Source organism: Labrus mixtus, chromosome 5 (genome assembly GCF_963584025.1).
Source record: "Labrus mixtus chromosome 5, fLabMix1.1, whole genome shotgun sequence".
Taxonomy (NCBI): domain Eukaryota; kingdom Metazoa; phylum Chordata; class Actinopteri; order Labriformes; family Labridae; genus Labrus; species Labrus mixtus.
Window position 1 is genome coordinate 11,491,185 of NC_083616.1, and position 15,517 is coordinate 11,506,701.

A 15,517-nucleotide genomic window follows, 5' to 3' on the forward strand; every position below is an offset into this window, starting at 1 on the left:
TTACAGCAGGGATTTATGGCCTGAGAAACAATTTATAAATCACAGCGCCTGAGCTAATGTGCTCCAGATTGTTCTCCATGCAGCTGCAATTTTGGTCTGCGTGAAACAGCATAATAAACCTGGCTGGAGGACATGTTTGGGTGGTGGTGCTGGGGGTGGAGGGGTAGGGAGAGAAGTTGAGATTGTGGGTGGTGGCTGATGCGGGAGAGTTTGTGGGCCTGAAAAGTTTCTGAGGTGTTCCGTACAAAGAAAAACTTTTTTCAAGGAGTTGAAGTGACATTTCGCTGATGTTCAACTACTGATTCTTATTAAAGTTGATGGAGAAAGAGAGAATAAGAAGGCTTTTGCAGAAATTCACATTTTCAAATCATCCAGACAAACCCATAAAAGTAAGTTTTCACAGTAGCTGGACAGCAAGAGCAACAAAATTAGGAGTGTTTCGGAATAGTTACATGTTTCCACAATGAAACAATTTAAGTTTGAAGCCGTAAATGTAAACGTAAAACTGTTTTATGACCTCATTGTGAAACTGTGAAGACGTATAAATCCTGAAGCAAATGAAGATTAATTTAGGGTTATAATAAGAAGAGACAAATGTTGCAAACTGATCCCGTCAGTGTGGCTGCAGGCTGGTGTGGACGCGGGGATCGGATGTGCTGAGGGGAAGCCTGAGCTTTTGTGGCCACTCAGCCAACTGGCCCTGAACCTTGACCTCTAACCCTTCACCCTGGGGGGCAAACAAAGCTCTGAGTGACATCTGAAACTAGACACTCTGTGGGGAGAGAGTGTCTGGACAGGACTCAACTAACCCCATTAACTTTGCAGAAAAAGATTTATGGCTTTTCATTCTGCCCCTGCAAATCTGGAAAAGCTGAAGAGTAGCGCAGACCCGTCAAAAATAATCACGCAATTAGAGGTGTGCGCCGGGACTCGTCTTGTTTACTCGCCAGCGTCTCCGTCTTGCACAAAGATAAGCAGAAATGCTCCATAATTAACGACCTGGAGTAGAGTTGTGATTAGCAGAGATACACACACATGCCAGCAGTTAGTCTGTATCCAACTAAAGTCTCTTTAATACGAACAACATGAAGCGAATCTTGAGGCAGTTTTAAGACAGTCACTGATGCATATTCACCAGCCCATCTGATGGATTCTTTACAATGGATTACGTAAACAGCCCTGGCATTAGCATGGTGTAAACAAAAACAGAGAGAGAGAGAAGTTGATGGTAAATGTGCAGCGGTTGAATGCGAGCCTCCGTCGCCAGAATGCTGAAAGCCACTGTAGTATTTAAATCAGGCGAGGAGGGAGGAAGACTCGGCCAAGCATTCTGTAGCTCAGCTGTGAGGCTCTAAGCCGTTGCCCTAGGGTCTTTGTCCTGCCTTTCAGGGCAAGTCTGAGGTAGTCAAAGACCCTATTCATGACCGGCGCTCCCCCTGCCAACACACCCATACAGCCCCGTCAAGTCAGCCGAGAGCTATAGAGCCTTCCCATTTCACACGAGAATCAGACCTGCCCCTAAAGCCTGCTTCAGGGATTTCCAATAGCCAGCCCCTCCAACCCATGTACAAATCAAACAAAGGGGCTCCGTGGCCTACTCCATGTCATATAAGGCTGATTAGATCTTTTTTTTTTCCTAATGAAGCAACTCTAAATTTGAAGCAAATAAGTCAGGCACATTTGTAGGGATTTGGTATAAAGCCAAGGAAATCCTTCCATCCAACCCTACATACATCATCATCGTCTGTTACAAGAATTTTACAGAGTGAAAGCAACCAAACCCAAACCTGAGTGTATCAAGTAATAAAAACTCAGTACAAAGAAACCCTATCTCGCTGCTGATCATCTGAGTTAGGGGAATCCCACTATCAGTAGAGGGTGTCTTGTGTCTGAGGAGCACAAGGTCCTCCACTGCTGCCCTTTCTCTTCTCTTATCACCAACATTCGCTCATTGTTATGAACGGAGCAGATAAGGTCAGGAAAAAAGTGTTATTCAAAGTAGAAATATCAGCCCATCAGGAGATGCTGCTGTTTAATTTGACAGGATCTAGAAGTCTATGGTTCCAGATAAGGAGGTTATACACATTTGAGATGACTCGGGCCGTTCCTCGGCTTTAATTGAATTTGTTGCACTGCAGAACATTGTGACTTCTTAACAAGCACAATTGGTTTATGAGGGTAACTTGGGGAAAGCGAGGGCACCCAGAGGTGAAGATATTATCAAGATGAGGACGGGCAGCCTGATCTCATGGGAAAATTGTCAAAGTACTTATGATATTTAACAATTAAAGAGCATATGGACTTGGGTCACTGGGTTAACTTTACATGAATCATGAATTTAAAAAAGTACTCCGTCCTTTGTCTATTTGAACTATATTGAAAACATTTTTAATAACCATAACTTGAGAAAATAAAACATTGTCCTAACTTTATTTTTTTATACAAAAAACATTTTAAAAAATACACATTTATGGCATTATAAAATTATAACCAAAGACACACAAGGTCTTGCATAAAAGTTTAAATGTACAATACTCAATGTTCAATTTACATTTTTTACCGTTTTGACCTTAAACTTATTCAAAGTTTCCTGCAGCTTGTCCTAAGTTCGATGTAGCCAAACATATGATCTTTCACAGAGACTACTTTGTTTTTAGAACTGGTGCTAGATTCAGATGACACATAAGTTCTATCAGTTACCTCACCTAATACAGCTGTAACAGTATCATTATGTATTCAATCTGAAGATTTTCATGGGTATCATGAAGATCTGTGCCGTAACATAAGATGCATGAAACATAGAGGAGCAATAGAGTACTAGTTTGATAAGCTATTAATATGCAAAATTAGAGCCAATAAATAATGACCTGGTTAGGATCTGTGTGCAGGAGGTTGCACGTGTTTGCAGGTGCAATGTGTTGACTTGACATGCGACTGTCAGGGGACACGAGCCGCCCCAGCAGTCCACCGTTACAGGACAAACTCAGTGGGAAGCAGCCAAACTGATTTACAACTTCTGCTGGAAGAACAGCTGCTCTGCTCGCTGTCAACTAACCTCATCCTGGACGGATATCCATCCACTTCTTAATTTAGTATGACCACTACAACCTCCCTGATACCGCTCACACTCTGCAGGATGAAGCCTGTACCAGACCCATACTGGGAGAGACGTTTCTGTATGAACTGAAGCAGAGCAGGATACAAATCTGACACGTACTGATGCAACATGTGTGCATGATCTGATAGCCTCATGCTGTGTGCTGATTGGGCTGTGACTGTAAGGGAAGGGCAAAGCATTGTGGTCTACAGTGAAGAAACATTTCTCTGTTGGAGACAGAATCCTTCAGATAAACGAAAGCCTCAAGGTCTGGAAGAGGGCCCATCTCGGGATAACAGGCAAAGAACTAGCAGGACCCGTATCTACCCTGGTTCATGCTCCCACCACCACATCTCATCAACAATCTCTCTCCCTCCCTTTCACCCTCTCTCTCTCTCGCTCACTCGCCTGCTGACTGCAGAGCTTAAACTGAAAACAGCTGCTTGGAATACCAGACCGATGAAACCCTGTTTAGAGCGTTTTCTTTCTCTTCCTGCTGTACAATCACGTTTTATTAGCATGGAGAGACGCATTTAAGGTACAATTATGGAGGGAAAACATTTCTTTATGTGAGCTAAACAGTAGTGGTTATAACTATGGAGGGCCAAATACATTTATACGGGACAGTCCAATAGCACAGTACAGTGTCACCCCACCCTACCTACCACCCGGCTGGAGACAAGAGTGGCTGCAAGTATATGAACATACGTATATATTTATACATATCTGAAAGGTTCATTCAAATGCCAAGAGATCACAAGACGTATGCATAAACTGATGGGTCAATTTAGAAATTAATTTTCAACTTTTTGATACTCGTTTGATTGTATTGAGATTTTAAAATCGAAATTCCCAGAATGCACCACTCTCAGCTTTGCAAGTGTGAAAATGTGTTGGTTTTCCTTCAGTAAATGGAACACTTTTGCTAAAGGGCTGTTAGGCAAAAACCAGTGTTGTAAATGTGGCACCATTGGCTCTGAGTAGTTACAATGGGAACTCTGGTTACAATTTGACAAAAGATATTTTGTGTGTGGACTTGCGTGCATGATTTTAAAAAGTAGACAGGAAGCGCAAAGAGCCTTGCTTGGATATAAATGTTTTTTACTGGAGGAATTGTCGAGTAAGTTATTCAATTATGGGAAACTGTTTCAGGACACCTGGAAGCGAGTCTGACCACCCTCCTGATAAATCGAGGGACTCACCCCTCCCCCAGCTTACACCTCCCCCAGAGCAGACGTGACTAATGTGGTACTCAAGTCATATGACTCACCACCTCCAATTTCAAAACTTTTCTCTACTTATTTGAGTGACCATCACCTACACAAGGGACCGAATACGTGTAACTAACTAGACCAGCTTCCTTCGCTACAGATTTTTGTTTGATGATATCTTACTACACCAGGAGTGTTTTGTTGAAAGCATGTTGGACATACATGCTAGACAACACACCTTTTAAGTTTACAAAGCTCCAAAAAGAAGATATTTTGGATTGCACTGGGGCGTGTTAGGGATTCCCACCTTTGGCTAAATATCATTCAGCTAAAAACACTGAAGTGTTGCCCAAATTTTCACGGGGAAAAGCAACACACCAAACTCCAAAGAAGCACCGGCCAAACATCTCAAACAAGAAAAACACATTAATTGATAAAAACACATTTGCACACATATTCATCTTAGCACATCAAAGGGATTCATTGATGTCACTGAACATGGGGAGCGTGCGGCTGGAGAGGGGAGATGTTGGTTCTCCTTTCCTCAACGGGTGCTGAGATGCTCCTGATGGGCCGGCGCGCGAGGAGCCAGAGAGAGCTATAAACAGAATTTCTAATGTCAGGCGGGCGAGAGGGTGGGTTAGGTAGTGAACGAGCAGGCTAGCAGGGGTAGCAGGAGGAATTGACGCCAGCTCATGCTTCCCACAGAGACCAGCAGAGGGAAGGATGCAGACCAGGACTGACACCATTTCACACAATCTGTACGAGTGATGTTAGGAAGCCAGTCAGAGGATCTCTGAATCTGTTCATGTATAACTTCATCAGATGTGTTGTATGTACCACTTCTTAGGATACAGATTACAGAAAGTTCATTTGCACCACTTCTAACACACAATTACATGATTTATATAAAATAGCATGTAAAGTGGAATACTTGTATCATGTTACGACAATGTAGTCACACCTATAAACTGCTTTGGTTTGTTTTGCACTAAATAGACATGACCTTGTTTTTATCTGTCTACCACTGGGACGATTAATCTATCAATCAAGCTACAGACAATTGGTGGACATTGACTATTTTGTCAGTCAATTAATCATTATCAATCATTAAGTCAAACATTTGCTGATTCAAGCCATTTTGCAAGTAAAAACTCTCCGCTTATTAATGACAGAGTTAAAAGATGCCACCTTTGGCCCACTGGAAATCGTGATGAGCAAATGTGTGACTTTCTGACATTTTGTAGACTAAATGATTAAGAGATTGCAAAAAAAGGAACATGCATATTGATTTTAAATGTGAAAAAAGTAATACCACTAGCAGACCTACCAACACAGAAACATAAAAAAGATTACTGAGAAAAACAACTGTTGCAATACGTTGCGTACAAATGTTGAAATAAGTAACAATTTATGCTTTCTGATCCAGTCAAATGATTCTCTTTTGAAATAAAGAGTGAAATCAACCCCCTTCTACAACTAAATGATGAATGATATGTCATTCAAACTTTTTGCCAAATTCAATTAAATGTCCTCAAATCCCTAAAAAAAACCATCATAATGTAGCACTCCAGGCAGGCTTTCTCAGCCAGCGATGGCATTTCTGCGGCTTCTGGCGATGTGTTTTTAATTGAACAGAGCCACTAAACTGATGTCTATGTGTTTGCCTTTGAAGGAAAAATCTTTTCAAAACTATAAACTTAGTCCAAACTGTTCGCTCTGTTGACACAGTGCTTGGCTGAGAAAATATTTGCGCGCCAACATTCAGGAACACAACACTGAGGGTTGTCAGAATATGTAGCAGCACACTGTTCCCTCTGTTGCAAAAGTATCCACAGAGCCTCACCTGAAAGCCCCCACCCCCCTCCCTCCACGCTCCTCCATCAACTTCCCCACCACCACCAGACCGTACAGACACACAAATGCACACACAGGCAGCAAGGTGAGTGAGCCACCTGATGAAAAGACACCTCCACACACAAACGGCTTTTGCTTATGCAGGGAGAGGCCCCTTTTCTTCAGCAGGACAATGTCTCTGTTGACTTTTTCTTTGTCTGCACATTTTTAAGCACCCAAAGCTGCAGAAAGAATAGACGTCAGAGAGGCATGCACATACAGCCTTCAACATGCTCAGACTTATTCAAGCTCTCCATTCATATCTCAAACTATTTTCTATTCAGGCAACATGCTCCGCAGCTCCACTTTGTCCTAAATATATATTCGAGTGGCTAACCTCGCCGTCTCCTACTCCCACACATATGAGGCATTTCTCGCTTTGGTGACGATGATGATGCACCAGCAGAGCCATCCCAAAGTGATGATGAAGCTGACAAGTGTTGGCGTCAAACTCGAGTGTGTGTTCACCAATTAAATCTGGCACCAGTCTGTCACTACAGGAACAATGCGGCGATAATCACTTCAATGAGTCTACAAACAATGAGCTAGATTTGTCCTAGAAAAAAAACAACAACTCTCTCTCTCACCACGGCAGTAGGCAGGAGTCTGGTGGTAGAACATCTCTGCAAACATTAAACCTCCTGCTCAACTCTCAGAGGATTACAGCAGAATGTCAGCTCTGAGCAGGCTTTAAATCAGTTATGCTCGGCCCTCAGGGGAACTCTGTGCTGATCCCATGTAGGCCTGTCCCTCATTGCTCATGATAGGGTTGCCACATCCAAATTTGAAAGTTCAGGCCTCAAATCCTTCAACATGCAGCACATTGCAGAGTTTAATCACTGTTAGGCAACCTGGAGTTTCTATTTTTTTCCACAGCATGTCTCTTTAAAATCTGATTTTTATTACAAAGAGAGTGAATGCACATTTAAACGTTTGTTTTTACAAAAAAAAAAACAACCCTGTGTAGGTCCAAAAGTGGGGGTTAAAAATAGATAGGTAAATAGCTCACACTTAAGCACATATTTTCACATTTCTCAAGCACACGGGGACTTGGTTTTGTGCTATTAATTGCATGATCTGTTTAGAGGCAGCTCTTTATTGTGTCCCATGCAGCACAAAAACAACCACATACCACACCACACTTATAAAACAAATCTGTCAGTCCCAGCAGGCCCTTCCAACACACACACACACACTGTTATAATAAAGTGTTTGCAGGCTCCAGGGATTGTTTGTATCTCAACTCCAGAGAGGTGACAACGCAAACGAGGTTAGCCTGTGGGCAAAATTTTATCTCCCGAGCCAATCAGCCTGTTCCACACGCTGATTATGCAAGATAAATGTTAGCCTGGAGCTCATTAGTCAAACCAAGATGCTGGACCAGACGAGGGTGCAGGCCGTTGAGAAATATCACCCAGAAAACCCTGACTGTAATGAACTTCACCCACAGGTGTAAACAAAAAAAAAAAAAACTCCTAGAATGCAATGCCTAAAAGGTACTGAGTTGAACGTCTAATCAATCACATTTGCAGCATTCACGCTGAGCCTTGTGCAATGCCGAGACCTTAAGAAGGCTGCTAAGTATGCCAGCTATTGTCTGCCTGCATGTTTTCTGCCACGCTGATGATTGACAGTGTCAGCTCACTCTGTCCCATTGACCTCATTCTTTTTTTCCCCTTTCAATATGGGGGATTATTCCTCTGAATTTTAAATCCTCTCCAATTATTTGCTACTTTGCCTTGAGCAACAGGAACAGTTTTTAATTTTCATCATAGTTTAATCTGGACACAAACACAAGGGAATAAAGACAAAAACAAAACGGAGACTAGATCTTAAAGTTCCAATAATTCTGTTCCTTAATTGTACCAAAAAAAAACATGTGTCAGGCAAAATCCTTCATCACTTCCAGGCCAGCATGTTTATCTCCAACACTATTCTTAAAAAACTCTCAAGGCAAAAAGTAACTACGTAGACGATCTACACGTATCACTGAGAGCGGGTAGAGTAGCCATTTAGTTAATGAGCCCCAATGGAGACCTCCAATGAAGCCATCAAGACTGCTCAGAATAACAATGGTCGACTAACGCCTTTCTAATTGAATGGAAGGTAGAGGGAGGCGAGGGGAGTCGTGGGCCTGGAACAGTGAAAAGGAGACAGAAAAAAGCGAGGAGGAGGTGGAGGTGGGGGGTGTCTTTTCAGTCAGATGCCTGCCAGGCCTTAACGAAAGTACTTGTTTTTGGGGGGGATGTGACATAGATTGGGGGAGGGACGAGCTCAAGGGGGGGACACAGATCTCCAGCCGGGATTATTTCAAGGAAGTTTGTATAGCCATGTATAAACTGAGGCAATAAAGAGTGCTATTTTAGTGCTAAAATGATGCAAATTGGTTAGAAAATCAGTTTTTAATGTCACAAAGTACAGTCCAATGACTCTCTGGCCTCAGTTTGGGATTTATTTGTGTGAATGCAACAATTAGTCTTGCTATTGTCGTTGCTAACTTATGTGAAATTAATGCAAAGTCTCAATTAACCTTTATTTCTATAACACGTGAAAAAAGTAACCAATTTTCTGCAACTTCTTCGTCAACAACACGCACTTAAGACTGTCAACCTTATCTAGAGTTTCTGCACAGCAGCTGTCATGGACGGTGCATTAGAATCCCTCCCATGTGTGGTATTACATTGTTGTAACTGTAGGAAATGACTCCAGGAAAAGCTTTTTTTTCTTCATTCACTGAAGCTCATGTGTGCAAAAAAAAGGCTGTAGGCTCTAAAATACACTTGCAAGCATGCAAAGTTATCCTCAGGCAAACTTATCTTGCAACCTTAAAATAAATCTTTAGCTAAATAAATGCCTCTTTTCTGTAAATTGCAAGTCCCTTCAGGAAATTAATAGTGCAAGCACATAAATCAGCTTTAGTAAAGTATATAATCAAGATCCAGCGTGAGTGTTGCAGGGTATTTTCGACCCTGCTGCCATAAATCCTTCAAAATAACAAAGAATGACTAATGTGTCTGAACTTTGAGCCAAAATGAGAAGTTGTCAAATACAGGCCCCGCAGAGGATGGGTGGCAGTTAGAAATGTAGGCTATATCCCCCCAAAAGAACAAAGAAGTAGTTAGTACTCCTTGAGAGGCCACTCAGAGGGAATATGGCGGTCTGGCTGTGCGCAAGGAACTTTTACGCACGGACAAAGTTTTCGCAATGTGTGAAAAAATTAGGAAACTAAAGAAAAGAGTACATTAGATACAAATAGGGACACTTACTGTTCTTGCACTAGGAGAAAGAGACCCATTGGATAGGTACGGGTTGGTGAGGTCTGGGATCATGAGAAACGGGTAGCCAGGATAGTGGGGACTCTTGAAAAAGCCTCCATCTTGCTGCCTTCTCAGTGCTGCAAGGATAAGGAACACCCCGGGTTAATAGAGACAGAAATGGGACAGAATTGCAAAATAATAGCACAAAAGGTGGCGATGAAGTTATCAGTTTTACCTTCGTGGAAGTAGTCTCTTGTTTTTTCATAACTTTCTAAGTCTGGTCTGGCTCGGGGACGCCGCTCAGCCTGCTGACAAGGAGAGAAGCACACACGGAGGGGAAGACACTGTTGAAACTTTTAACACCATTAAATCGTATTTGTTCCGATGCTGAGCAGTTTTTGGGAACTCGTTATCTTACCTCTGAATCTGACGAGCTGCTGTTGTTTTCCGACTCGTTCACTAACGAGGACTTCACATCATCCAAATCCCTTTCCGCTGACACATTTTCGGATATCTTTTCTTCCTGCTCTCCTTCGTCTTTAAAAGGAATCATCTCATCATTCGCCCCCAAATCATCCCCACCGCCTCCGTTCAGCTGTGGCATTTTTGCAGAGTATCTATTATCAACAAAGGGGAAACAATCGCAAGAAGAATTTGCGTTCTATTTCGGGTTTTTGTAGTCCAAACGCGTCTCCGGAGTAGTAAACTAACTACAAGAAGCTGTTCATGATTTAAAACTCCGTTTTCATCCTCTAATAGGGGTTCCTCGGTCCATGGCGATCATAATCCACAGTTAAAGTTTGCAATAAAGACGCTGATATCGATGACTATTTGGCGTCGGTCGCCGGATGCGCAGAGAGTTGGCAAAGTTTGAGCTCCTTCGCAGCTTGTGGACAACTTGTGGCCCCTGTGTGTGTCTCCTTGTTGTGCTGCTGAGGAATGGGACTCTCTCTCCTCCTCCTACAGAGCCAGGGGACCACATAAACTACAGTCCAAGCCACCGAGAGGTTACTCGAAAACAAGACACACGTCCGATTTCATCTCCTAATATCCATGTGTGAGAAAACAATGGCTCGAGTCACCAGAAGAAGAAAAAAAAAAGAAGAAAAACAACACGAGACGGCGTGGCTGTAGTTTCCTTCACTTGTAACACTGCTTTCCCTCACGGAGGAGTGGACTCTGTGTTTTCTTAATCAGGCACAGAAGTTTAGAAAGTATTTAAGAGAAATAAGGTATTAAAAGTGTTCAGCTGGACGTGATCGCCCTTTCCCTCCACATTGCTGCCGGGGAATGCGCCCTGAAAACTACTTGGTTGTTCAAGTGGAAGAAACGCGCAGCCCGTCCGTCCGTAGGGGAGGAGTTTGTGCTGAAAACCGACACTTCATTCAGCAGCATGTATAGCAGCAACTCTCAAGCCACCACACCATGAGACAGAAGAGTAGAGGTCTGAACATGGACACAGAGTGTCGATTAATGACGTGTTTAATAATGGGAAAATGTTATAGCTGCAGAATTGATCACTTAAAGGGGCAACTCCTCCAGCAAACTCAAATGTTCCCTGTGCCAAAATTAAGAAAACAATGTGTTTTCATGATCAGAGTTGCAGTAAACTAACAGTCTATCATGTGGTGTGACCAGCTGATACCTCTAGTTTTGCAGAGACCACACAGTCTCCATCTGTGTGAAAATGACAGACCAGGCTTAAGTGAGAAAGTCATAATTACACACTGCCATGTAAATTGCACGTCTGTGTGTCTTGAAACAATACGCTGGGAAACACAAGGAGCAATAACACCTGGGATAAGCATGGCCCATTATGGCACAAATATAGGCATGACAGAATATCCAGGCCTCCTGTGACAATCAGGCACGGCTCACTTCTTTTTCTCTGCTCTGACACACACGGCATGAGTGTTCATTTGAGCATCGTGATTAGAGGCACACTTTTTGCAAGAAATCTTGGAAGAACATGGGAAGTGGTTACAACTTACAACCTGCAAATAATTCCTTAATCACTACTTGGAGGTGTGTTAAAAGTCCAGTGTTTGCTCAGAAAGCCCTAAAAGTTGCAAAGTTTTCCCACAAAAGTTCACTTTTTCTCTTTAGCTCTTGCAGCAGATATCCTTATTCACTCAGCTCTCTCTCAGTCCAAATCCAGTGGACCTCAGACTCGTCTTTACATCTGATGCAATCGGACAGGCCTCCCCTGTTTGAGAAAAGAAGTCATTGATGTTGTCGACTGCGTGTCAGCAGGCTGAGGGTTGACTGACAATTCAGCAGGGTCTCCACGGGCCTCATTAGATCCCCACTCCTCCTGGGTGTTTGTGTGTGTGTGTGTGTGTGTGCGTGTGTGTGTGTGTGCGTACGTGCACGTCGGTGTGTGTATTTGTAGTCAGTTTAAAGCAACATATACGCTGGTTGCATACTGCATTTTCTATGAATCGCTTGCAGGGTCGTTATGGAGAGTGGGTTTCTTGTAGTTTACACTTGCATGCACACTCACAGGTGAATATATGCCCTCAGGGTGCAGATCATTGTTTTCCTGGGCTTCAGTATGCCGAGAATGTGAAAGAAGGCTTTTTTACAAATGATGCTCAGGCAACATTGTGATCATCCCAACTGATGATGCAACCTTTACTTTGACACTGACCTACAGAGCAGATTTCTACACCCCAAAAACAACTCAAAACAGAGAAGAAATAGATTATCCTCTCTAAATCTAACTCATGACTTAATGGGCTATGTATGTCCCAGCAGGTGTAATTACAATTATTCAGAGCTCATGCACCATGGCCTCATGAATGATTAATCAAGAAATCAAATATTAAAACAAGTCAACACACTGAAAAATAATAATGACATGCATAAGCAGTTTCTGACCATGGAACATCTCTAAAATCCTGACACTTCTCACACACGCACAACTTTCAGCAGTGTGCTATTAAACACACCGGCATGCAGTGAGTAGAAGTGAGCTGTAACAGCAGAGTGAGATGTTACACCTCTGTGATAAATAAAATAAACAGATTCAGTGTATCTGGAATGTTTTACCCTCGAAGAAGGAGCTCCAAAATGTCTAAAAATGTAATGATGAGAATTCAGTCATTGCCTTTCCTTGCGCTTGAAAACATGAATTGTCTGGACAGGATCACACTTGAACAATGCACTTCAGGTGTCTTTTATGTGTTTTGTCCAAAGAAAGAACCTGCACTTTATTGATGTTCGAGTATTTAATGGCAATTTAATCCCTCAAACCTGCAACAAGCTAAAACGGATGTATTTCTCTCCATAATTTTACCTTTCCATCCCCCTTTTCCTCTCTTTTTCTGCCTTGTTAGAGCAGGATTGGTTATAACTGGGAGCTGATGAGGGGTCAGGAGAGATGCGAGCAGCCACAATCTTAGCCTGGGGGCAGATCGACTGGTGGCCAGAAAATTTATTCAGAGGGTGCTGTCCCTGCATCTGCCTTACTTTGAAGTTGCTCTCTCAACTCCGGCTTGTCGTACGTGACTGTGTGTTCATTTTTTTTCTTCTCCCTCACTAAAGAGAGCGGGCTAAAAAGCTGGAGAGATGGAGCACTCATGTGTGTCGATATCCATGTATGTGCTTCTCTCCATGTGTGTGTGTGTGTGTGTGTGTGTGTGTGGGTGTGTGTGTTTGTGTGTGTGTGTTTGAGAGGAGAGGAGAGGAATGGAGAGGAAGGAGAGATGCTGTGTGCCAATCCATACTCGCTTTGGAGAATTCAAGGTCATTCTTTCATGTTTTGCCAACCACCGGTCAATCAGTCCCCCCAATCAAAGTGGTGCTTAATTCAGCAGTAATTCCCATCCTCCTCATCACGCTCTCGCCGCATGGTTTCAGAGGTGTTCAAGCTTTTCCCTTGTCTTTCCTTCTGATCTGCTGTAGTGTGTCCAACCCGTCCTGCCAGGGAGCAAACCCGCCCTGTCAAGCTCTCTAATAACACTAGTTAAAGTGTGCGGCGGACATGTCAGATCACACAATGTGCTGCTGCATGCTGCTGCTTCTATCCATCTCACTTCTGGAGATTTAGGTCTCGCATGATTGTCTTTGAAGCATACCCAAGTCATGTTCTTTTATTCATCCAACGAGGCCTCCAGAATAACTCAATTTGGTGCTTGAGCTTAAATTTAGCAAGAAAACTGTCCAAAAATACAAACTGGAACAATTAAAATATGTAGATCAAATCCTTATATTCCTGAGTCTGAAATCACCCAACAGGATTTATTTACAGAACGTAAACCAACCAATATCATCCACTGTTGTTGATTTTTCTTGGATTAATCTAAACAACCTGAAATGTGTTTTTCCCGTACATGATCTCATGGTGCAAACATCCAACGTTACAGAATGTTCAGCAGATTTAAATGATTTAAAAAAGATCAACTGTTTGTCTTTTAGTATTCATTGCATCTGCACTGACATGATTCCTTTTTTTTTTTTGCATCACCACATTAGCTCACCTCCTCAGTCATCACACTAAGTCTGCATGGGAGTGCCTCATGCAATCATAGATCTCACAAAAATAACCTCATATCCGTTTTAATCCTCAGAAAGGTCCCCTTTCCAGGCTGGTATGGGCGTATATGGCATTTAAGACTGTGTGAGGATATGATTAGACGACAGTTTTTACTGCCTACAGGGTGTAACTGAAACGCTAAACTGTGCAGGGAAGAGGAGAGAAAAAGAAACGTTTTTATTCGTGCCTTTCTGCTCCTCTCTGGCGCTTTGTTGCATTAGGAGTATCCTTTTTCAGAATGACGCTGCTTTCAAGACAAGAGGGAGAAAACACTTCAATTTGAAGAGTGGTGACTTTATTTCCAGATTAGAATGAAGATAACTCTAAGCCAGTGAGACACAGAGTGATTAAACACATTAATGTTTAGTGGTTTATACGCTCAGAAACCTCTCAGTAAATCTAATGAATGATTGAGAGAGACTGAATGAATGAATAAAGTAAATCAATGCAGCTTGTGTAAAGGATGTAACATCATAAGACCTGAAAGACATCAAACATGTTCCAGGTCCTCCAGCAGGAGGATTTACATGGTTGCTAAGGGGAGGCTGCTCACTCCTCTTTATACATGTTGGTGTTGTTCTGTATTGCAGGGGATGCTTTTACGGAGCATTATTCCTGAGAACTTCAAAGCCTGCAGAAAGCACTCTCCTTCTGGAGTGTGCAGCAGCTTGAAAATGTACTTATATTTTCCAAATGGACAGGAAGAGGCCCTCGCTGGTATTGAGGTGATGCTAATGCAGTGTGGCGCTAGTTTTCAGTGAAACTCGGTTTACAGCAGAAAATGCAGCCTGAATTAAACGCTATTAATCTTTTACAGGCTTTGGTTTATATTCACTTTAATTTCCCGTAGTTTTAATTACAAGAGGACAGTCGTACTTTTATTTCGTTGTGTCTACATGGAAAGTTATGGTTACAGAGGAGAAACAAGCTCAGCATACAATGCCAACAGGTCCTCCTGGACATTTTCTTTTTACTACATGCAGCTCTGTGACTACAATAATTGTCCACAAAGCCTGACTCAGACTCTTTCCATATGCTGCACCCAGACTTTTGGTTTTATTGATCCAGTTAACACTATCGCTCGCAGGGTCACAGTCTTCATCCGTCTGTGTTTTCTCAGCTGAGGACGTGCTGCACCGCTCCTCGGAGGACTGGAGATTCTTTCCTGTGATGCAAACTCCCTCGCCCCAGTGAGAGGCTGTTGACTTTATTTAATACGTCCGCCAGATTTTTTTATGAGCATTACGCATATGCAATGGTTTGCATTATGCGTGGACCATACATTCCACAGAGGCATGCATGGCTGCAGACAGCTGGAAGTAACTCGAGCCGCTCGGTCACTTATCAGCACTGGCATCCCTGCCATTTCCCATAGCCATCTTCAGGCCCGAAGAATCCCGCCATTGTTTCTGTCTCTGTGGGCCCTGTGTTAACTCAGCACTGCCCTGCTGATTGTTGCAGAGATATTAAAGAAAATGGTAGATTTGTCTTTGTCCATATAACCCTGTCTTGTGACATC

At 42.7% G+C, this 15,517-nt stretch overlaps 1 protein-coding gene across 5 annotated transcripts in view; it reads right to left on the bottom strand.

Annotated features, from left to right (window-relative positions):
- The window catches only part of tcf7l1b (transcription factor 7 like 1b), a 31,690-nt gene extending 20,905 nt beyond the window's left edge, over positions 1–10,785 (bottom strand). For 2 of the 5 annotated variants that reach the window (XM_061037799.1, XM_061037798.1), the window contains exons 1-3: positions 9,880–10,782; positions 9,697–9,766; positions 9,471–9,598 (exon numbers count right to left, since the gene is read on the bottom strand). In XM_061037799.1, coding sequence (XP_060893782.1) covers positions 9,471–9,598; positions 9,697–9,766; positions 9,880–10,065 — 384 coding nt within the window. In that variant the 5' untranslated portion in view covers positions 10,066–10,782. Of the gene's footprint in view, positions 1–9,470; positions 9,599–9,696; positions 9,770–9,879 lie in introns of all 5 variants that reach the window. The other 3 variants (XM_061037794.1, XM_061037797.1, XM_061037800.1) reach the window with 3 other exon arrangements.
- Positions 10,786–15,517: the final 4,732 nt, after the last annotated feature.